Raw genomic sequence first — 26,078 nt, 5'->3', positions numbered from 1 at the left:
GGATGGGGTCGATAGTGACTGTACGCAGCAGGATGGGGTACATAGTGACTGTACGCTGCAGGATGGGGTACATATTAACTGTACGCTGCAGGATGGGGTACATAGTGATAGTATGCAGCAGGATGGGGTACATAGTGACTGTACGCAGCAGGATGGGGTACATAGTGACTGTACGCAGCAGTACGGGGTACATAGTGACTATACGCAGCGATGGGGTACATAGTGATAGTATGCAGCAGGATGGGGTACATAGTGACTGTACGCAGCAGTACGGGGAAGCATGACTGTAGACGGCCGCGTGGGGAACACACGGGCTGTACACAGCCGGGTGGGGAACTCAGGGGCTGTACAGAGCCGGGTGGGGCACACACTGGCTGTACACAGCCGGGTGGGGAACACATTGGCTGTACACAGCCGGGTGGGGAACACACTGGCTGTACACAGCAGGGTGCGGAACAGACTGGCTGTACACAGCAGGATGGGGAACACACTGGCTGTACACAGCAGGCTGGGGAACACGCTGGCTGTACACAGCAGGATGGGGAACACCGGCTGCGCTCATCAGGATGGGGAACACACTGACTGTACACATCAAGATGCGGAACAGACTAAATGTATACAGCAGGATGGGGAACACAATGACTGTACAGAGCTAGATGGGGAACCTGCGGACTGAACACAGCAGGACGTGGAACACACTGACTGTGCACAGCAGGATGGGGAACACACTGACTGTACACAGAAGGCTGGGGAACACAGTGACTGTACACAGAAGGCTGGGGAACACAGTGACTGTACACAGCAGGATGGGGAACACACTCACTGTACACAGCAGGCTGGGGAACACATTGACTGTACACAGCAGGATGGGGAACACACTGACTGTACACAGCAGGCTGGGGAACACATTGACTGTACACAGCAGGATGGGGAACACACTGACTGTACACAGCAGGATGGGGAACACACTGACTGTACACAGCAGGATGGGGAACACACTGACTGTACACCGCAGGATGGGGAACACACTGACTGTACACAGCAGGCTGGGGAACACACTGACTGTACACAGGAGGCTGGGGAACACACTGACTGTACACAGCAGGCTGGGGAACACACTGACTGTACACAGCAGAATGGGGAACACACTGACTGTACACAGCAGGATGGGGAACACACTGACTGTACACAGCAGAATGGAGAACACACTGACTGTACACAGCAGGCTGGGGAACACACTGACTGTACACAGCAGGATGGGGAACACACTGACTGTACACAGCAGGATGGGGAACACACTTACTGTACACAGCAGGATGGGGAACACACTGACTGTACACAGCAGGATGGGGAACACACTGACTGTACACAGCAGGATGGGGAACACACTGACTGTACACAGCAGGATGGGGAACACACTGACTGTACACAGCAGGATGGGGAACACACTGACTGTACACAGCAGGATGGGGAACACACTGACTGTACACAGCAGGATGGGGAACACACTGACTGTACACAGCAAGATGGGGCACACGGCGACTGTACACAGCAGGATGCGGTACACGGTGACGCTAGACAGCAGGATTGGTAACACACTAACTGTACACAGCCGGGGGGCGAACACACTTACTGTACAGAGTAAGACGGGGAAGACACTGACTGTACACAGCTGCATGGGCTCACAAGGGCTGTACACAGCAGGATGGGATGCCCACAGACTGGTAGGAAGGATGGGGTAACACAGCAGTATGGGGAAGCATGACTGTAGACAGCAGGATCGGGAACATACTGACTGTACACAGCGGGGTGGGGAACACACTGTCTGTACAAAGCGGGTGGGGGAACACACTGTCTGTACAAAGCGGGTGGGGGAACACACTGTCTGTACAAAGCGGGAGGGGGAACACACTGGCTGTACAAATCGGGGTGGGGAACACACTGGCTGTACACAGCGGGGTGGGGAACACACTGGCTGTACACAGCGGGGTGGGGAACACACTGGCTGTACACAGTGGGGTGGGGAACACACTGGCTGTACACAGCGGGGTGGGGAACACACTGGCTGTACACAGCAGGATTCGGTACACGGTGATGGTAGACAGCAGGATTGGGAACGCACTAACTGTACAGAGCAAGACGTGGAACACACCTACTGCACAGAGTAAGACGGGGAAGACATTGACTGTACACAGCTGCATGGGCACACAAGGGCTGTACACGGCAGGATGGGATGCCCACAGACTATGCTAGGAAGAATGGGGTCCATAGCGACTCTACACCGCAGGATGGGGAACACAATGACTGTACACAGCAGGGTGGGGAATACGGTGACTGTACACACCAGGATGGGGTACATAGTGACTGTACGCAGCAGCATGGGGTACATAGTAACTGTACGCAGCAGGATGGGGTACATAGTGACTGTACGCAGCAGGATGGGGTACATAGTGACTGTACGCAGTGATGGGGTACATAGTGATAGTATGCAGCAGGATGGGGTACATAGTGACTGTACGCAGCAGTACGGGGAAGCATGACTGTAGACGGCCGCGTGGGGAACACACGGGCTGTACACAGCCGGGAGGGGAACACACGGGCTGTACACAGCCGGGTGGGGCACACACTGGCTGTACACAGCCAGGTGGGAAACACACTGGCTGTACACAGCCAGGTGGGGAACACACTGGCTGTACACAGCAGGGTGCGGAACAGACTGGCTGTACACAGCAGGGTGCGGAACACACTGGCTGTACACAGCAGGATGGGGAACACACTGGCTGTACACAGCAGGCTGGGGAACACACTGGCTGTACACAGCAGACTGGGGAACACACTGGCTGTACACAGCAGACTGGGGAACACACTGGCTGTACACAGCAGGATGGGGAACACCGGCTGCGCTCAGCAGGATGGGGAACACACTGACTGTACACATCAAGATGCGGAACAGACTAAATATATACAGCAGGATGGGGAACACAATGACTGTACAGAGCTAGATGGGGAACCTGCGGACTGAACACAGCAGGACGTGGAACTCACTGACTGTACACAGCAGGATCGGGAACACACTGACTGTACACAGCAGGATGGGGAACACACTGACTGTACACAGCAGGATGGGGAACACACTGACTGTACACAGCAGGATGGGGAACACACTCACTGTACACAGCAGGCTGGGGAACACATTGACTGTACACAGCAGGATGGGGAACACACTGACTGTACACAGCAGGCTGGGGAATACATTGACTGTACACAGCAGGATGGGGAACACACTGACTGTACACAGCAGGATGGGGAACACACTGACTATATACAGCAGGATGGGGAACACACTGACTGTACACAGCAGGCTGGGGAACACACTGACTGTACACAGCAGGATGGGGAACACACTGACTGTACACAGCAGAATGGAGAACACACTGACTGTACACAGCAGGCTGGGGAACACACTGACTGTACACAGCAGGATGGGGAACACACTGACTGTACACAGGAGGATGGGGAACACACTGACTGTACACAGCAGGATGGGGAACACACTGACTGTACACAGCAGGATGGGGAACACACTGACTGTACACAGCAGGATGGGGAACAAACTGACTGTACACGGCAAAATGGGGCACACGGCGACTGTACACAGCAGGATGCGGTACACGGTGACGGTAGACAGCAGGATTGGGAACACACTAACTGTACACAGCCGGGGGGCGAACACACTTACTGCACAGAGTAAGACGGGCAAGACACTGACTGTACACAGCTGCATGGGCTCACAAGTGCTGTACACAGCAGGATGGGATGCCCACAGACTGGTAGGAAGGATGGGGTAACACAGCAGTGTGGGGAAGCATGACTGTAGACAGCAGGATCGGGAACATACTGACTGTACACAGCGGGGTGGGGAACACACTGTTTGTACAAAGCGGGTGGGGGAACACACTGTCTGTACAAAGCGGGTGGGGGAACACACTGGCTGTACAAAGCGGGGTGGGGTACACACTGGCTGTACACAGCGGGGTGGGGAACACACTGGCTGTACACAGCGGGGCGGGGAACACTCTGGCTGTACACAGCTTGGAGGGGAACACCTTGGCTGTACACAGCGGGGTGGGGAACACACTGGCTGTACACAGCGGGGTGGGGAACACACTGGCTGTACACAGCAGGATGCGGTACACGGTGATGGTAGACAGCAGGATTGGGAATGCACTAACTGTACAGAGCAAGGCGTGGAACACACTTACTGCACAGAGTAAGACGGGGAAGACACTGACTGTACACAGCTGCATGGGCACACAAGGGCTGTACACGGCAGGATGGGATGCCCACAGACTATGCTAGGAAGGATGGGGTCCACAGCGACTCTACACCGCTGGATGGGGAACACAATGACTGTACACAGCAGGGTGGGGAATACGGTGACTGTACACACCAGGATGGGGTACATAGTGACTGTACGCAGCAGCATGGGGTACATAGTAACTGTACGCAGCAGGATGGGGTACATAGTGACTGTACGCAGCAGGATGGGGTACATAGTGACTGTACGCAGCAGGATGGGGTACATAGTGACTGTACGCAGCAGTACGGTGTACATAGTGACTATACGCTGCAGGATGGGGTACATAGTGACTGTACGCAGCGATGGGGTACATAGTGATAGTATGCAGCAGGATGGGGTACATAGTGACTGTACGCAGCAGTACGGGGAAGCATGACTGTAGACGGCCGCGTGGGGAACACACGGGCTGTACACAGCCGGGTGGGGAACACACTGGCTGTACACAGCCGGGTGGGGAACACACTGGCTGTACACAGCTGGGTGGGGAACACACTGGCTGTACACAGCAGGGTGCGGAACAGACTGGCTGTACACAGCAGGGTGCGGAACAGACTGGCTGTACACAGCAGGGTGCGGAACACACTGGCTGTACACAGCAGGGTGCGGAACACACTGGCTGTACACAGCAGGATGGGGAACACACTGGCTGTACACAGCAGGCTGGGGAACACACTGGCTGTACACAGCAGGATAGGGAACACCGGCTGCGCTCAGCAGGATGGGGAACACACTGACTGTACACATCAAGATGCGGAACAGACTAAATGTATATAGCAGGATGGGGAACACAATGACTGTACAGAGCTAGATGGGGAACCTGCGGACTGAACACAGCAGGACGTGGAACACACTGACTGTACACAGCAGGATGGGGAACACACTGACTGTACACAGCAGGATGGGGAACACACTCACTGTACACAGCAGGATGGGGAACACATTGACTGTACACAGCAGGATGGGGAACACACTGACTGTACACAGCAGGATGGGGAACACACTGACTGTACACAGCAGGCTGGGGAACACACTGACTGTACACAGCAGGCTGGGGAACACACTGACTCTACACAGCAGGCCGGGGAACACACTGACTGTACACAGCAGGATGGGGAACACACTGACTGTACACAGCAGGCTGGGGAACACACTGACTGTACACAGCAGGATGGGGAAAACACTTGACACAGCAGCATGGGGAATACACTGACTGTACACAGCAGGCTGGGGAACACAATGACTGTACACAGCAGGATGGGGAACACACTGACTGTACACAGCAGGCTGGGGAACACACTGACTGTACACAGCAGGATGGGGAAAACACTGACTGTACACAGCAGGATGGGGAACACACTCACTGTTCACAGCAGGCTGGGGAACACACTGACTGTACAAAGCAGGATGGGGAAAACACTTACTGTACACAGCAGAATGTGGAACACACTGTCTGTACACAGCAGGATGGGGAACACACTGACTGTACACAGCAGGATGGGGAACACACTGACTGTACACAGCAGGATGCGGTACACGGTGATGGTAGACAGCAGGATTGTGAACACACTAACTGTACAGAGCAGGGCGGGGAACACACTTACTGCACAGAGTAAGACGGGGAAGACACTGACTGTACACAGCTGCATGGGCACACAAGGGCTGTACACAGCAGGATGAGATGCCCACAGACTATGTTAGGAAGGATGGGGTACACAGCGACTCTAAACCGCAGGATGGGGAACACAATGATTGTACACAGCAGGATGGGGAATATGGTGACTGTACACAGCAGTTTGGGGTACACTTTGACTGTATACAGCAGGATGGACACAGTTACTATCCTCAGTAGGTTGGGGTAGAGAGTGACTGTACGCAGCAGTATGGGAAGCATGACTGTGGACAGCAGGATCGGGAATATACTGACTGTACACAGTGGGGTGGGGAGCATACTGGCTGTACACAGAGGGGAGGGGAACACACTGGCTGTACACTGCAGGGTGGGGAACACTCTGGTTGTACACTGCAGGTTGGGAAACACACTGGCTGTACATAGCCGGGTGGGGAACACACTGGCTGTACACTGCAGGGTGGGGAACACACTGGCTGTACACTGCAGGGTGGGGAACACACTGGCTGTACACAGCAGGGTGGGGAACACACTGGCTGTACACAGCAGGGTGGGGAACACACTGGCTGTACACAGCAGGGTGGTGAACACACTGGCTGTACACAGCAGGGTGGGGAACACACTGGCTGTACACAGCAGGGTGGGGAACACCGGCTGCACTCAGCAGGATGGGGAACACTGACTGTACACATCAAAATGCAGAACAGACTAAATGTATGCAGCAGGATAGGGAACAGACTGACTGTACAGAGCAAGATGGGGAACCCGCTGACTGTACACAGCAGGATGAGGAACACACTGTACACAGCAGGCTGGGGAACACACTGACTGTACACAGCAGGGTGGGGAACACACTGACTGTACACAGCAGGCTGGGGAACACACTGACTGTACACAGCAGGATGGGGAACACACTGACTGTACACAGCAGGATGGGGAACACACTGACTGTACACAGCAGGCTGGTGAACACACTGACTGTACACAGCAGGCTGGGGAACACACTGACTGTACACAGCAGACTGGGGAACACACTGACTGTACACAGCAGGCTGGAGAACACACTGACTGCACACAGCAGGATGGGGAACACACTGTACACAGCAGGATGGGAACACACTGTACACCACAGGATGGGGAACACACTGACTGTACACCGCAGGATGGGGAACACACTGACTGTACACCGCAGGATAGGGAACACACTGACTGTACACAGCACGATCGGGAACACACTGACTGTACACAGCAGGATCAGGAATACACTTACTGTACACAGCAGGATCGGGAACACACTGACTGTACAGTACAGAGCAGGACTTTGAAGGCACTGACTGCACACAGCTGGATGGGCACCCAAGGGCTATACACAGCAGGATAGGGTACACAGAGACTGTCTTTAGTAGGATGAGGTACACAGTGACTGTATGCAGCAGGATGGCTTACACAGCGCAGGATTGGGAACACACTGAACACAGCAGGATGGGAATCACACCGACTGTACACAGCAGGATCGGTAACACAGTGACTGTATAGAGCAGGATGGGGAACACACTGACTGTACAGAGCAGGACGGGGAACACTCTGACTGTACAGAGTAGGACGGGGAAGACACTGTCTGTACACAGCAGGATGTGATACACAGTGGCTATCCTAGGTAGGATGGGGTACACAGCGACTCTACACTGCAGGATGGGGAACACGATGATTGTACACCGCTGGATTGGGAGCACGGTGACTGTACACAGCAGGATGGGGGACACGATGATTGTACACCACTGGATTGGGAACACGGTGACTGTACACAGCAGGTTGGGAAACACAAGGATTGTACACAGCAGGTGGAGTACACAGTGACTGTACACAGCAGGATGGGGTAGACACTGACTGTACACAGCAGGATGGGGTAGACACTGACTGTACACAGCAGGATGGGGTAGACACTGACTGTACACATCAAATTAGGGAAAACACTGACTGTACACAGTAAGTTGGGGAACACACTGACTGTGCACAGCAGGATGGGGAACACGGGCTGCACCCAGCAGGATGGGGAACACTGACTGTACCCATCAAGCTGGGGAACACACTGACTGTACACAGCAGGATGGGGAACACTAAATGTATACAGCAGGATGGGGAATATGATGACTGTACACAGCAGGATGGGGAATATGATGACTGTACACAGCAGGATCAGGGATATGATGACTGTACACAGCAGGATTGGGAATATGATTTCTGTACACAGCAGGATGGGGAATATGATGACTGTACACAACAGGATGGGGGATATGATGACTGTACACAGCAGGATCAGGGATATGATGACTGTACACAGCAGGATTGGGAATATGATGACTGTACACAGCAGGATGGGGGAAATGATTTCTGTACACAGCAGGATGGGGAATATGATGACTGTACACAACAGGATGGGGGATATGATGACTGTACACAGCAGGATGGGGGATATGATTTCTGTACACAGCAGGATGGGGAATATGATGACTGTACACAACAGGATGGGGGATATGATGACTGTACACAGCAGGATGGGGAACACACTGAATGCACACGGCAGGATGGGGTACACAGTGACTGTACTCAGCAGGAAAGGGAACGCACTGAATGTACCCTGCAGGATGGGGAACACACTGACTGTACATAGTCTGTACATTTAAATCTCGATAAAGAAACTCCTTGTATATCAATAAACTCCAAATCTGGGATGGTACCTGGGCTTTTGCTGGAGGTGTGGCAGGTCTTTTCCTGGCCTCGCGCCCACCCAGCCGATAATGAGGCTTGCAATAGAATTTTCCTGCAATATAACAGTTACGATTAACCCAGTTAAATTTGACCATAGAGCTACCATAGACAATCACTGCATAGTAACCTATAACGCAGCAAAATATCCAGGAAACATTGACCACACTGTTCCTGGCAAAAAATTACCGACAGTAACCATAAAACGTGGACTGCACAATAACCGAGAAACACTCACCCGCAGTAACCAGGAAACTGGGATACACTCACCGCACAGCAAGAGGGATACACTCACCGCACAGCAGGAGGGATACACTCACCGCACAGCAGGAGGGATACACTCACCGCACAGCAGGAGGGATACACTCACCGCACAGCAGGAGGGAAACGCTCACCGCACAGAAAGAGGGAAACGCTCACCGCACAGCAAGAGGGAAACGCTCACCGCACAGCAGGAGGGAAACGCTCACCGCACAGCAAGAGGGAAACGCTCACCGCACAGCAAGAGGGATACACTCACCGCACAGCAGGAGGGAAACGCTCACCGCACAGCAGGAGGGAAACGCTCACCGCACAGCAGGAGGGAAACGCCCACCGCACAGCAGGAGGGAAACGCTCACCGCACAGCAGGAGGGAAACGCTCACCGCACAGCAGGAGGGAAACGCTCACCGCACAGCAGGAGGGAAAGGCTCACCGCACAGCAAGAGGGAAACGCTCACCGCACAGAAAGAGGGAAATGCTCACCGCACAGAAAGAGGGAAACGCTCACCGCACAGCAAGAGGGAAACGCTCACCGCACAGCAGGAGGGAAACACTCACCGCACAGCAAGATGGAAACGCTCACCGCACAGCAAGAGGGAAACGCTCACCACACAGCAGGAGGGAAACGCTCACCGCACAGCAGGAGGGAAACGCTCACCGCACAGAAAGAGGGAAACGCTCACCGCACAGCAAGAGGGATACACTCACCGCACAGCAGGAGGGAAACGCTCACCGCACAGCAGGAGGGAAACGCTCACCGCACAGCAGGAGGGATACACTCACCGCACAGCAGGATGGAAATGCTCACCGCACAGCAGGAGGGAAAGGCTCACCGCACAGCAGGAGGGAAACGCTCACCACACAGCAGGAGGGAAACGCTCACCGCACAGCAGGAGGGATACACTCACCGCACAGCAGGAGGGAAACACTCACCACACAGCAGGAGGGAAACGCTCACCGCACAGCAGGAGGGAAACGCTCACCGCACAGCAGGAGGGAAACGCTCACCGCACAGCAAGAGGGAAACGCTCACCGCACAGCAAGAGGGAAACGCTCACCGCACAGCAAGAGGGAAACGCTCACCGCACAGCAAGAGGGAAACGCTCACCGCACAGAAAGAGGGAAACACTCACCGCACAGCAAGAGGGAAACGCTCACCGCACAGCAGGAGGGAAACACTCACCGCACAGCAAGAGGGAAACGCTCACCACACAGCAGGAGGGAAACGCTCACCGCACAGCAGGAGGGAAACGCTCACCGCACAGAAAGAGGGAAACGCTCACCGCACAGCAAGAGGGAAACGCTCACCGCACAGCAGGAGGGATACACTCACCGCACAGCAGGAGGGAAACGCTCACCGCACAGCAGGAGGGATACACTCACCACACAGCAGGAGGGAAACGCTCACCGCACAGCAGGAGGGAAAGGCTCACCGCACAGCAGGAGGGAAACGCTCACCGCACAGCAGGAGGGAAACGCTCACCGCACAGCAGGAGGGAAACGCTCACCGCACAGCAGGAGGGATACACTCACCGCACAGCAGGAGGGAAACGCTCACCGCACAGCAGGAGGGAAACGCTCACCGCACAGCAGGAGGGAAACGCTCACCGCACAGCAAGAGGGAAACGCTCACTGCACAGCAGGAGGGAAATGCTCACCGCACAGCAGGAGGGAATACTCACTTCACAAAAATAGGGAAACACTCATCCACAGTAACCGGGGAAATCACTGACCCGCAATAACCGCGGACGCACTCACACGGAGTAAACGGAGACACACACCCGGAATAACCGGGGCACATTAACCTGCAGTAACAGGGGAATCGCTCACCCGCAATAACTGGGGAATCCCTCACTCGCAATAACCGGGGATACCCTCACTCGCAATAACCGGGGACACCCTCACTCGCAATAACCGGGGACACCCTCACTCGCAATAAACGGGGCACCCTCACCCGCAGTAACCGGGGACACCCTCACCCGCAGCAACCGGGGACACCCTCACCCGCAGTAACCAGAGACACCGGGGAATCTTTCATCCACAGTAACCAGGGAATCTCTCATCCGCAGTAACCGGGGAATCGCTCGACCGCAATAACCGGGAAATCGCTCACCCGCAGTAACCGGGGAATCGCTCACCCGCAGTAACCGGGGAATCGCTCGACCACAATAACTGGGGAATCGCTCGAGCGCAATAACCGGGGAATCGCTCACCCGCAATAACTGGGGAATCGCTCACCCGCAATAACCGGGGAATCGCTCACCCGCAGTAACCGGGGAATCGCTCACCCGCAGTAACCGGGGAATCGCTCACCCGCAGTAACCGGGGAATCGCTCACCCGCAGTAACCGGGGACACACTCACTACACAGTGATCGGCAAACACTCACTCATAGTAACCGGGAAACTCTTACCCACAATAACTAGAATGGAGGTGGGTTCTTGGGGGAGTTTTGGGATGGGGGAGCTTTGAAGGGATCAGTTCAAGATTAGTGTGTTCGTTTTCGATCTGGTTTGAAGGGGTGGGTTTCGGGATCTGGTTTGATGGGGTGGTGTATTGAATTTTCTGTACTGGACAGGTTTCTTACTTGAAACAGATAACTTTATTTATGGAGCTCTTTTAGAAGCTGCATGCTTGAACCAGGTCCACGAGTAGAAAACTCCACCCCCAAGATTACCTGCGCTTAAGGCTCATTCGTCAGAAAAATCATGTGAGTCCTAAAGGCAGTAGGGAAAGGTTTTACCTTCAATCATCACAATTCCTCCCCTTTTATTTTTTTTTTACATTTGCTATTTACAAAGAATACTTTCACTAGCAATATATACATATATACACACAGGTCGTGCGATTAAAGATTAAGTCTTTCTGAGGTGGTTTTCTACTTTGGTTAGAGCAGCATAGCTCTAACACTTTAGATTCTTCCACTGGATCGAATTGATCAGGAACTGCAGCATCAGGCACATCTTTAGAAAGTGGCAGTTCACGATTAGGCAATTCCACAGAGACATCAGGCATGTCTGTTCTCGGTTGATCTATCACCTTGGGGATCAAAGGTTCGACATCAATCACAGGTGAAATGGTTAGTTGTTGGAATGTCTCTCTACTCCTTAGGTGATCCACATGTTTTTGAACAATCCGGCCTTTCACTTCCATCTGGAAGGACAAGGGGCCAGTTTCTGAGACAATTGTACCAGGAACCCAACAAGGTCCACTTCCAAAATTCTGCACAAAAATTGCATCTCTCACAGTGAATCTTTGAGCTTTACTATGAATATCATGATTCAATTTTTGATGACTCTGATTCTTTGCTACTTTCCCCTCTAAGTTTGGAAACACCAGACTTAACCTTGTACGTAGGTGGCATTTCATCAATAATTCAGATGATGTTGAACCCGTAGTTGAATCGTGCGATAATTGAGAAGAAAGCGATAAAGTCGAGTTTCTAGAGTACCTTCGGATAATCTCTTCATTCCTGACTTGAAAGTTTGCACAGCTCTTTCAGCTAATCCATTTGATGAAGGATGATATGGTGCTGGTTTAATATGTCTGATTCCATTTAAACTCATGAATCTCTGAAACTCTGTACTGGTAAAGACTGTACTGTTATCCAAAACGATGACTTCCGATAGGTCATGTATACAAAAACATTGATGCAGCTTTTCAATAGTTGAACTCGATATCGGTGATCTGACTTCATACACATTCATCCATGTAGATTGTGCATCTACAATCAATAAAAACATGGTACTAAGAATGATCCTACATAATCAATATGTAGCCTGTACCATGGTCGACCAGGCCTCTCCCATGAATACAGTGGAGCTGAAACAGGCAACTTCTGCTGTTGTTGACACTGGAGACAGTGCTTGACCATGCTCTCAATGTCACCGTCTATGCCTGGCCACCAGACATAGCTTCGTGCAAGCATCTTCACCTTCAAAATGTCTGGATGCGCACTGTGAAGCTCTGTCATGAGTGGTTCTCTTCCTTGTGAAGGGACGACAACTCATGATCCCCACAAGTTTCCATCTTGACAACGTAACTGTTTCTCGGGTATGGAATTGTCTTATCTCTTTGGACACTGGTGAATTCCGCCATAATTGTAATACCAGGTCTCAGACTTTTGACAAAATTGGATCCCAGTTCATCCAATTCCTAGTTTGCTTCACGCACACAGGTGAAGAATCCAAGAAATTCAGCACAAACACAACTTCTTGTAGTACTGGAGTATGTACAATGCTATCTGGTTAGGGGTGACGATTGATTCCATCTGCATTTGCAATATGCACACCAGGACGGCACATAAAGGTATACGCATAAGCAGGTAATATCAAAGCCCAATGTTGTATTCTTGCTGAGGCGATTGGTGGAATGGCCTTATCCTCGCTGAATAAACTCAGTAATGGTTTATGGTCCGACACTATGGTGAAATATCGTCCATGCAGATACTGGTGGAATTTCTTCACTCCAAATATTACTGATAAATCTTCCTTTTCTAGTTGGGAATAACCCTTCCATGCTGCGGAGCGGGTTCTGGAGGCATAACCTATTGGCCTTTTGGGACCGTCTTCTATCCTGTGTGACAACACAGTTCCCATATCGTAAGGGGATGCATCATAGGTTAATATTAATTCTTTTGATGGTTCATAATGTACTAGTAGACATGATGAATATAATAGCTTCTTGACCTTCACAAAGGCTGCTTCTTGTTGTGAATTCCATGATGCTAACACTGTTGACAAGTTTGGCAAGAAGTGACTATAATAATTAATCTTTAAAAAGCCTTGAGTTCAATGACACTAGTCTGACTGCCCTGTCTTTCTTCTCTACTGGATGCAAGCCCTTGGCATCCACTCGGTGACCTAAGTGACTTCTGTCACTTAGGATGTATACTTCTCCTTCTTCAATTGTATACCAGCTTCCAAAAATCTTCTTAAAATCTTTTTTAGGTTGGCCAAATGTTTGGCTTCCGTTGATTCTGTGATCAGTGCTATGGCATGGCAGATAATGGGTGCCCGTTGGGCCAAATCCACGAGGGAAGCTTGGTCATGCTATCACAATGGTTTTGCAATTTGTATTTATTATGAGATATGTGCACTGAATCCATAAGTAATGAGTCCACCAAAACCTTTAGAGATTTTAAAAAATTAAATTAAAATATTTATTAACAAAATAAAAGATTTCAAGCACATAATAAGACTACAATTACTTACTACTATAACAAATCCTAAAATTCCTAACTGACCTGACCCCCAGTTACACACACCCTTTAAGGCATCAGTCCAAAATAGATTTAGATTTAAAAGAATCCCAGCCTAACACAGAACCCACTTGACAGTGGAATTCTAAATGGTTTTCCTTCAACTTCAGTTACTTTACATAGCAGACTTATGCACAAATGGCTGGAGGCTTCTTGAAGGCTATTTCACACACTCCTGCTGGATCTTACAGGGCCTTCTCCCACACAGCCTTTCATTCTTCTTTATATAGGTTTCTTGCTTTTTAATATGTAATTCTATTGCTCCATATGTCTTTAAAATGGTATCTTCCTCATAATATAAAAACTTTCATGTTGCCAATATTGCCAGTGACCTTTGGGAAAAATAAACACACTCCTTAGCCTTGCTTATCTGGTTAGTTGTAAACAGACTAAGATCCCTTTGAAATCCAAATCTCCCTTCATCTATCTAAAAATGCAAATTCCCTTCACACCTTACATGCTAAGCCAGCATCCATGTTTACTCATTAACATGTCAAACACCTAGCTTCTTTTTATGATTTCAAGCTTGCAGTATACTTGACTCCAAATGTAATTAAATCACACAGGCAGGCCCAATTATAATCACACCCATAAACCTCCTTCCTAATAAAGCAGAAAAATATTATGAAAATTATTATGTTTGTCACATCAGGACATCATCTAGGTAAACTACTACTCGAGGAAGTCCTTGCTATAGACTTTCCATGGTCCTCTGGAAGATTGCACATGCAGATGATACTCCAAAGGGTAGGTGTGTATATTGATACTGACCCTTGTGTGTTGATGGTTATATACCCGCTAGATGTGCAGTCCTGCTCTAGCTGTTGGTATGCATGGTTCACGTCCAGTTTGGTGTAGGATTTTCCTCCAGCTAGCTTAGCATACAAATCTTATATCCTTAGGGGAGGATATTTATCTATTTTGGCAGCCTTACTCACGGTTAATTATTCATCTCCGCAAATGCATATAGTTTGATCAGGTTTCATCACTGGGGCTATGGGCGTTGCCCATTCCAAAATTAACAAGTTGGATTATGCCTCGCTTTTCTAAGCAGCACAGTTCTGCATCCACCTTCCCCTTAAGGCATAAGTCACAGGTCTGGCCTTAAAGAAACAGGGTGTCACCTGAGAATCTACGTATACTTTTTGCTTGTAAGCCTTTTAACTTTCCTAACTTGTGACAAAATGCAGTCGTATTTCCCTAGCAGTTCAGAAACTCCTCCTGTTCGCAAGTGAAATGTTTCAGACCAGTTCAGTTTAATTCTTTGTATCCAGTCTCGGCCCAGAAGACTAGGTCCTTCACCTGTCACTATGATCACTGGAAGCTGGGCTGTCTATTGCCTATAGGACACAGGTACTGTGGTGATGCCCTTTACCTGTATGGACTCTCCAGTGAATGTCTTCTATTGAGCCGTTGTTCGCTCCAGATTCAGTGGCTGGGCATTTCCATTTAGGTATTTAAATGTGTGCTGTCCCACCACTGTGGTTGAGGTTCCTGTATCTACCTCATTACCAGTGGCTTCCCATTCACTTGGATTATGACAGTAATAGGTTTAGTTTTTACTGCTGTGACATTGTACAGGGAATAGATATCAGTACTGGCAGCTTCAAGTTCTGTTATATTATTCACTTCAATCATTTTGGTCTCTCTGTCTTATGGGCTCAATTTCTCCCTGCATTACTTTATTACATTCCCTTTCTTCTAGCAGTAATGGAATTCTGCCTTCTTGAATCTGCAGGTTTCTGGCACGTGGTTATTTCCACATCTGTAACAGATTAACTTCGGAGTCACTGCTGAAATGTTTCCACTCGGCCTTTTCGTTTATCGAGACTGTCTCCCACTTCGCTGCTGTATCTCTGGTTTTTGCACCGCGCCCGGCGGTAGGTTCCTGCCCCAACTGAAGAATGGCGCCGTTTTGCACAATCTGTAAAGCCTGCGAGCCCCTCTCAGCATTTCCATGGCCAGTGTGATTTCCATGGCCAGTGTGATTTCCATGGCCAGTGTGATTTCCATGACGGGCTTCAAATCGATGTTGATTTCTGTGAGTAAACAGCGCTGAATGGCGTCGTCGTGAACTCCATTAACTAATCGTTTCCACAATATGTCACTGAGTGTGTCTCTGGAGTCACAGTGCTCAGTCAACTGCTTCAACTTTGCTATATAGATTACAATGGACTCTCCCAGGGCCCTTACTCTGGAGTTAAACTTAAGCCTCTGTGTTATTACTGATGGCTTCGGCTGGCAATGAGTCTCCGCAAGGTCCACTAATTCATGAAAGGATTTAGAATTGGGAGCGTTCAGGGCCATCAGGCTGCAGGTGAGATTTTTTGTTTTGCTACCACAGACACTCTAAAGGATTGCTTTCTGCTTCTCCCCCGCGGTAATTTCATTCATTACAAAATAAAACCAAGGAGCTCTACATACTGCCTCCAGTCTTGCATAGACGTGTCATCAGGGCTGATTCTGCCAAAGACTGACATGACTGGTGAGTATACTCTTTTTAAGATTTGATGTATTCATGTTAACATGGTGAGGTGCAACGTCAGAGCTATTTCACCCTCATTGCCAAATATAACGACTCGACAGACCGGACAGGTTTCTTACTGGTGGGTTCAGAGATCCAGTTTGATGGGGTGAGTTTCGGGATCCGGTTTGTTGGGGTTGGTTTAGGGATCCGGTTTGTTGGGGTGGGTTTCGGGATCCGGTTTGTTGGAGTGGGTTTCGGGATCCGGTTTGTTGGGGTGGGTTTCGGGATCCGGTTTGTTGGGGTGGGTTTAGGGGTCCAGTTTGATGGGGTGGGTGTAGGGATCCGATTTGATGGGGTGGGTTTAGGGATCCGGTTTGATGGGGTGGGTTTAGGGATCCGGTTTGATGGGGTGGGTTTCAGGATCCGGTTTGATGGGGTGGGTTTCGGGGTCCACTTTGATGGGGTGGGTTAAGGTTTGCGTTGTTTATGGAGTGGATTAGGGGTGAGGAATTGAATTGGATGGAGCGAGTTTGCGATGGGGCTTTTGATGGGGTCCCGTTTGGACAGAGGGGTTTGGAATGTTGTTGTGACATCCTTACCGTTCTCTGGGTTGTAGGCATAGGTGGCAAGGCGGAGGGTCATGCCGCAGAACGCACACTTGAAGCAGCCACGGTGGAAGAACTTCCCTTCGGCACTCAGACGTTCCATCACGTAGACCCGCTTCCCACAAAAATAGCAAACATCACTGCCTCCAAATTGTGCGGGGAACTCCTTCTTCTTCATCGTTTGCTGAAAGGAGAATTTTTGTTACTGAAGTCAAGTTCAGAAGGGAACAGTATACCACCTCAAGGCACCAGGAAATCTATAACAGACCCTGTACACTTACATCCATTCTCATAAACTCTTTATGATGGGCCTAATTCTGTCAATCCACTCAAATGGCCTGTCAAAACTTCTCACACATTGCCTAGTTTTCCAACTAAGCTTCAGTTTGACTCAGTCGATAGCTCCCTCACCTCAGGGTGAGTGCTTTGTGGGTGTATATCCCAATCCAGAGGCTTGAGTCCAAAATCCAGCTCGAGGAGATGCTGCACTGTCAGAAGTGCCATCTTTCTGGTGAGACATTAACTGAATGCCTGACTGCCCTCTCAGGTGGACATTAATGGCACAATGTGAAGAACAGAGTCATTCTCCCTGGTCTCCTGACTAATATTTATCCCTTAACCAGCATGACAAAAATAGAGTATCTTGTAACTACGACATGGCTGTTTGTGAGAACTTGCTGTGTAAAGATTGGTTCCATATTTCTTATATTACAACTGTGACAGTACTTTCAATGTTGCTTCATCGAGTGTGAAGCACTTTGGAATATTACGAACATACGAGTTAAGAGCAAGAGTAGGCCACTCGGCCCTTCAAGCCCGTTCTGTCATTCAATGAAATCATGGCTGATCTGACTGTAACCTCCTGCCTACCCACCGATAACCTTTAACCCCTTGCTATTCAAGCATCTACCTGCCTCTGCCTTGAAAATATTCAAAGACTCTGCTTCCACCTCCTTTTGAGGAAGAGAGTTCCAAAGACTCACAAACCTCAGAGAAAACATTTCTCTTCTTCTCTGTTTTAAATGAGCGACCCCTTATTTTTAAACAGTGACTCCTAGTTCTAGATTCTCCCACAAGAGGAAACATCCTCTCCACATCCACCCTGTCAAGACCCCTCAGGATCTTATATGTTTCAATCAAGTCACCTCTTACTCTTCTAAACTCCAGTGAATGCAAGCCTAACCTGTCCAACCTTTCCTCATAAGACAACCCACCCCCCTATTCCTGGTATTAGTCTAGTAAACTTTCTCTGAGCTGCTTCCAATCCATTTACATCCTTCCTTAAATAAGGAAAGGCAAAGTTCGCAACCATACCATCAATCCCTTTGCCCAAATCACTTATTTAAATTGTAAAATGTTGAGGTTTTTTAGCACTGATCCCTGTGGCACGCCACTCATTACATCCTACCAACCAGAAAAAGACCCATCTATATCTACTCTATTTCCTGTCAGCTAGCCAAACATTCTATCCATGCCAATATGTTACCCCCTATACCATGAGCTTTTATTTTCTGCAATAACCTTTGATGTGACACTTTATCAAATACCTTCTGGAAATCCAAGAACAGTACATCCACCAGTTCCCCTTTACCCCCAGCACATGTGACTCCTTCAAAGAACTCCAATAAATTGGTTGAACATGATGTCCCTTTTCCAAAACCATGTTGACCCTGCCTGATTGTCTTGAATTTATCTAAGTGCCCTGCTATAAAGTCTTTAACAATAGCTTCTAACATTTTCTCTATGACAGATGTTAAGCTAACTGGCCTGTAACTTTCTGTCTCCCTCCTTTTTTGAGTAAAGGAGTTACATGAGCTATTTTCCAATCTAATGGAACCTTCCCTGAATCCAGGGAATTTTGGAAAATCAAAACCAACACAACAACTATCGCACTGTCCATTTCTTTCAAAGCCCTAGGATGAAATCCATCAAGACCCAGGGACTTATCAACCCACAGCTCCAACAATTTGCTGAGGTTTTGAATGGTGCTGTTTAAATCCAAGTCTTTCTTTACAACGTGACCTGCAAGCTCTTAACACTATTGTTGTTATGAGGCTGAGGCTGAGGCTGTTTGCCAAGGATAGCTCCAATTCTCAACCGGCTGCCTGCCAATTTTTAAAGTTGCTACTTGAAAGTTTGAAGATTGTTTTTAAACTGTGAGGAACAATTTAAACAGTCATGAATTATGATGCATCAGAAAGTGGATACTGCAGTTGGCAGGGTTTGTGATGAATTTACACTGGTTGCAAGAATAGAGTTGCAGACATGACCCCTTTAGTCCAGCCCCCTGCACACATCCCCTCGCTGCCCTGCACCCACCTCCTTGCCACCTGCACCCACCCCCTCGCTCCCCTGCACTCACCCCCCTCTCCCCACTTCACTCGCCCCCTCGCTCCCCTGCACCCACCCCCTCGCTCCCCTGCACCCACCCCCTCGCTCCCCTGCACCCACCCCCTCGCTCTCCTGCACCCACCCCCTCGCTCCCCTGCACCCACCCCCTCGCTCCCCTGCACCCACCCCCTCGCTCCCCTGCACCCACCCCCTCGCTCCCCTGCACCCACCCTCCTGCTCTCCTGCATCCACCCCCTCGCTCTCCTGCACATACCCCCTCGCTCTCCTGCACACACCCCCTCGCTCTCCTGCACACACCCCCTCGCTCTCCTGCACACACCCCCTCGCTCTCCTGCACACACCCCCTCGCTCTCCTGCACACACCCCCTCGCTCTCCTGCACACACCCCCTTGCTCTCCTGCACACACCCCCTCGCTCCCCTGCATTCATCCCCTCACTCCCTGCACTCACCCCTCACCCTACACATTTCCAAGCTGACACATATGACACGAATATCGTTGCACACTCACTGGGGGATGCTTACCAGCTTGGGCCTGTCTACAAGAGGCTTAGGCTGATCTTGCATCTGTAGCTGTTTGACTATTTGTTCAGACAATGAACTCACTCTCCCTGTGTACTTCTTGATATAATGTTAATCAGCAATAGGGGCAGGTTAGGAGGCAGCGGGGGAAGGGGGGACAACAAAGAGGGAAGAGAAAAGCAGGAGGATGGTGGGGCATGGAGTGCATGGAGGGGGATTAAAGAGGAGGAAGAGGGTTAGGGAAAGATGGAGAGGATGGAGGAGGGAGGGAGAAGGGAGGAAGAAGGAAGTTGGAGGAGGAATTGGGGAGAGGAGGGATGAGGAAGAGAGGAGGAGGTAAAATTTTGTGGGGGGTGGGGATTTGGGGGAGGGGAAAGGGAGGATCAGAGGGAAAATAAAAGAATGAAAAGAGTTCAGAGAAGTTTGATTAGACTGATGTAGAAATAAATACTGTAGATTATTTCATCGAAAAATTCAATGAGACTAGTCAAGCAAAGTCTTTCTTTTACAAATCCATGCTGGCTCTGCTTAATTAACTCAAACCTCAAGATCCTGCTCAAGACATTTGCCAGAACTTTCCATTACGATTAGAAAGCAAAATCAAACATGTATTAGCTCCGTGATTTCACACAATGTAATATTTGTATTAGTGACCCACAAACATGCCTTAACTTGCCATCCCTGCCACTGTAATAGGTTGTGCATCTCAGTGTCAGCTCTTGTGCATGTACAGTACACACCGGGTAAAAGGCAACAATTTACTTCCGTCAAAAATGATACAGTCCATGTATGTCTCACATTGAGGAGCGGGATGTACTGGACAGGCTGGTTATGTTTCGAGTGGATAAGTTGCCTAGGCCGGTGGCTTGCATCCTAGGCTGCTGAAGGAAGTCCGATCAGAGACAGTGGAAGGGCTTCCCATAATCTTCCCTAGATACAAGGGAGGTGCGAGTTAATTGGATAGTGCCGAATGTGACACCCTTATTCAAGAAAGCCTGACAGGACAGTCCTTGCAACTGCAGGTCAGTCAATTTAACATCAGTGGTGGGTAAGGTTTTAGAGATGATAATCTGGGAAAAAAAATCAACAGGCATTTGGAGAGGTTTGAGTTAATTAGGGATAGGCAGCACGGATTTGTAAAGGCAGATCATGCTTCAGCAATCAAGTTGAAATTTTTGATGAACAGATAAGGTTGATGAAGGGAAAGCAGTGGATGTTGTCTATATGGATGCTTAAGAAAACCTTTGACAAAGTGCCACATAAAAGGCTGATTAACAAAATTGTAGAATAGGAGGGTCAGTGACAGGTTGGATAAAAAAATTGGTTTAAGAACAGGAATCAGTGAGTTCTGGTAAGTGAATGTTTTTTCCGATTGGGGGATGGGAGACGATGGTGTTCCCCAAGGGTTAGAGTTAGCAGCACTGCATTTCTTCATGACTTGAATACAGAGTAAATTTCCAACATGTGCTGATGATACCAAACCTGAGGATGATGCCGATCACCTGCAGCAGGACATAGATAGGTTAGCAGAAAAGGTGTGAGGAGGAAGCGATAGGGAGAGACAATACAGACTTAATGGCACAGTTTGAAAGCATGTACAGGGACAGAGGGACCTGGTGATTCATGTGAATCAATAACAGGATATTAGAGAGAGAGCAATTAGCAAAGCATATTGGATCTCGGGCTTCATAAATAGAGGTATTGAGTACAAAAGCAGGGAAGTAATGCTGAACCTTTGTAAAGCTCTGGTTAGACCCCGACTAAAGTATTGTGTCCAGTTCTGGTTGCCACACACTTTAAGGCCCCTAACAATAACCACAGTGCACGACAAAACAAAAAAGAGAAAATATTGTATGCTTGTGATAAAGGGACGGCAATTATCATGGGTTACTTTAATCTACATATAAACTGGAAAAATCAGACTGGCTGTAGTAGCCTGGATGAGGAGTTCATAGAATGCTCTCAAGATAGTTTCTTAGAGCAGCATGTTCTGGAACCAACCAGAGAGCAGGTTATATTAGACTTGGTATTGTGTAATGTGACAGGATTGATTAATGACCTCAGGATGAAGGCGACCCTAGGTAACAGCGATCACAATATGATTGAATTTTACATCCAGTTTGAAAGGGAGAAGAGTGGGTCTGAGACTAGTATTTTAAACTTAACTAAGGACAACTATATGGGCATGAAAGCTGAGCTAGCTGAATTGAACTGGGATACTAGGCTAGGGGATAGGAGCAGTGAGAATAGAGAAGCAGTGGCTTACATTTAAGGGGATATTTCAGAATACTCAGAATAAGTATATTCTTACTCTAAAGAAAATTCTAAGGGGAGGGCACACCATCCATGGTTAACTAAAGAAGTTAAGGAAAGCATCAATTTTAAGGAAAAAAGCATATAACTGTGTGAAGATGAGAGGCAGGTCAGATGATTGGTCAGAACATAAAGAACGGCAGAGAATGACTAAAAGGTTAGTCAGGAGAAAGAAATTAGAATATGAGAGGAAGCTAGCTAGAAATGTAAAAACAGATAACAAGAGTTTCTACAGGTATTTAAAAATGAAAAGAGTAAGTAAAGTGACTTGGCCCTCTAGAGAGTGACAGTGGGGAGTTACTAGTAGACAATAAGGAAATGATGGATGAAATGAACAAATATTTTGCTTCTTTCTTCACTACAGAGGATACCAAAAATATTTCCAGTAATAGTTGCAAATCAGGAGGTGGAAGGGAGAGGGGAGCTTGGTGAAATTACAATCATTAGGGAAGCGGTGCTGAGCAAACTGACCAAGCTACAGGCTGACAAGTCTCCAGGTTTGGGTGGACTTCATCCCAGGGTCTTAAAAGAGGTGGCTAATGAGGTAGTAGATGCGTTGGTGTCAATTTTCCAAAATTCGCTAGATTCTGGAAAGGTTCCATCAGACTGGAAAGTAGCAAATATAACCCCTCTATTCAAGAAGAGAGGGAGGCAAAAAAACAGGAAACTAGGGGCCAGATAGCTTGATGTCTGTCATGAGGAAGGTGTTAGAATTGATCATTGAGGAGATTAAACCTGGGCACTTAGAGAAACTGAAGGTAACTGGGAAGAGTCAGCATGGTTTTGTGAAAGGGAAATCATGTTTAACCAATTTATTGGCGTTCTTTGAAGGAGTAACATACGCTGTGGAGAAAGGGGAGCCTGTAGACGTACTGTACTTGGATTTCCAGAAGGCATTTGATAAGGAGCCATATCAAAGGTTATTGTGGAAAATAAAAGCTCATGATCTAGGGAGTAACATATTAGCCTGGATAGAAGATTGGCTGGCTGACAGAAAACAGAGAGTGTGCATTAATGGGTTTTCTGATTGGCAGGATGTGACGAGTGGAGTCCCGCAGGGGTCTGTGCTGGGGCCTCAACTGTTTACAATTTACATCAATGGCTTAGATAAGGGGAGCGAAGGTATCGTAGCTAAAATTGCAGGTGACACAAAGATAGATAGGAAAGTATATTGTGAAGAGGACATAGTAACGTTGCAGACGCATATAGATAAGTTGAGTGAGCGGACAAAAATTTGGCAGATGGAGTATAATGTAGGAAAATGTGAAGTTGTTCACTTTGACAGGAAGAATAAAAAAGCTGAGTATTACTTAAATGGAGAATGGCTTCATAATTCTTAGGTGCAGAGGGATCTAGGTGTCCTAGGACATGAGTCACAAAAAGTTAGTATGAAGGTGCAGCAAGTAATTAGGAAGGCTAATGGAATGCTATCCTTTATTATGAGAGGGATTGAACATAAAAGTAAGGATAAAAGCAAAATACTGCGGATACTGGAAATCTGAAACAAAAATCAAAATAGCTGGAAAAACTCAGCAGGTCGGACAGCATCTGTGGAGAGGAAGATAGAGTTAACGTTTCGAGTCCGTATAACTCTTCATCAGAACTAAAGAAAAATAGAAATGAGGTGAAATATAAGCTGGTTGAGGGGGGTGGGACAGGTGGAGCTGGATAGAGGGCCAGTGATAGGTGGAGGCAAAGAAGAGATTGCCAAAGATGTCATAGACAAAAGGACAAAGGGGTGTTGATATTAGCTAAAGGATGTGCTAATGGTAACATTAAGGGTGGAAAGCAGGACGAGCAAGTGACAGATGGCCCTAGTGGGGGTGGGCTAGGGGGAAGGGATAGAAATAGGCTAACAGGTGGAGATAAAACAATGGATGGAAATAAATTTTAAAATAATAATAGAAATAGGGAAAAGAAAAATATATTAAATAAATATATAAATTATTAGAAAAAAAGGGGATTGGAAAGGGGGTGGGGATGGAGGAGAGAGTTCATGATCTAAAATTGTTGAACTCAATATTCAGTCCGGAAGGCTGTAAGGTGCCTAGTCGGAAGATGAGGTGCTGTTCCTCCAGTTTGCGTTGAGCTTCACTGGAACATTGCAGCAGGCCAAGGATGGACATGTGGGCATGAGAGCAGGGTGGTGTGTTGAAATGGCAAGAGACAGGGAGATCTGGGTCATGCTTGCGGACAGACTGAAGGTGTTCCACAAAGCGGTCACCCAGTCTGTGTTTTGTCTCTCCAATGTAGAGGAAACTGCATTGGGAGCAGCAAATGCAGTAGAATAAGTTGAGGGAAGTGCAAGTGAAATGCTGCTTCACTTGAAAGCAGTGTTTGGGCCCTTGGACGGTGAGGCAAGGGGAAGTTAAGGGGCAGGTGTTGAACCTTCTGCGGTTGCATGGGGAGGTGCCGAGAGAGGCTGTTGATGTGTAGGGGGTGATGGAGGAGTGGACCAAGGTGTCCCGGAGGGAACTGTCCCTACAGAATTCCGACCGGAGGGCAGGGGTGTGGGTGGGATTGGTGGGGAGATGTGTCTGGTGGTGGAGTTGGCGGAAATGGCAGGGGATGATCCTATGAATGCGGAGGCTGGTGGAGTGATAAGTGAAGGCAAGGAGGACCCTATCATGGTTCTGGGAGGGAGAGGGAGGTGTGAGGGCGGATGCGCGGGAGATGTGCCGGACACAGTTGAGGGCCCTGTTAACAACCGTGGGTGGAAAACCTCAGTTAAGGAAGAGGGAAAACATGTCAGAAGAACTGTTTTGGAAAGTGGCATCATCAGAACAGATGTAATGGAGGTGAAGGAACTGAGAGAATGGGACGGAGTCCTTAAAGGAAGCAGGGTGTGAGGAGCTGTAGTCGAGTTAGCTGTGGGAGTCTGTGGGCTTTTAATGAATATTGTCTATCACCAGAAATTGAGACAGAGAGGTCAAGGATGGGAAGGGAAGTGTCAGAGATGGACCATGTGAAAATGATGGAGGGCTGGAAATTGAAAGCAAAATTAATACGTTTTTCCAGGTCCAGATGAGAGCATGAAGCAGCACTGAAGCAGTCATCGAAGTGCTGGAGAAAGAGTTGTGGGAGGGGGCCGGAGTAGGACTGGAACAAGGAATGTTCCACATACCCCTAAAGAGACAGGCATAACTGAGGCCCATGCGGGTACCCATAGTCACACCTTTTATTTGGAGGAAACGAGATGAGTTTAAGGAGAAATTGTTCAGTGAGAGAACAAGTTCAGCCAGACGGAGGAGAGTAGTGGTGAATGGGGATTGTTCGGGCCTCTGTTCGAGGAAGAAGCTGAGAGCCCTCAGACCATCCTGGTGGGGGATGGAGATGTAGAGGGCTTGGACGTCCATGGTGAAGAGGCGGTGGTTGGGGTCAGGGAACTGGAAATTGTTGATATGACGTTGGGCATCAGAGGAATCTGTAAGATCTGTAAGAGAGTGTCTGTGAGCTGGCGCTCAGCATCTGCGAGGTAGAGGTCAGTACGCCAGACAACAACAGCACCACGATATAAAAAACAAAAACAGAATTACCTGGAAAAACT

General features: G+C 48.8%; 1 protein-coding gene across 6 annotated transcripts in view; it reads right to left on the bottom strand.

Moving 5' to 3' along the window:
- Positions 1-26,078, bottom strand: part of LOC121293109 (F-actin-monooxygenase MICAL2-like) — a 590,417-nt gene that overhangs the window by 284,254 nt on the left and 280,085 nt on the right. For all 6 annotated transcript variants that reach the window (XM_041215769.1, XM_041215771.1, XM_041215772.1 and 3 more), the window contains 2 exons: positions 17,341-17,530; positions 8,726-8,808 (listed from right to left, as the gene is read on the bottom strand). In XM_041215769.1, the coding sequence (XP_041071703.1) occupies positions 8,726-8,808; positions 17,341-17,530 (273 nt within the window). The remainder of the gene's footprint in view (positions 1-8,725; positions 8,809-17,340; positions 17,531-26,078) is intronic.

The sequence above is a fragment of the Carcharodon carcharias genome, chromosome 21 (genome assembly GCF_017639515.1).
Source record: "Carcharodon carcharias isolate sCarCar2 chromosome 21, sCarCar2.pri, whole genome shotgun sequence".
NCBI classification, from domain to species: Eukaryota; Metazoa; Chordata; class Chondrichthyes; order Lamniformes; family Lamnidae; genus Carcharodon; species Carcharodon carcharias.
This window is presented reverse-complemented; position numbering and strand designations above follow the sequence as displayed.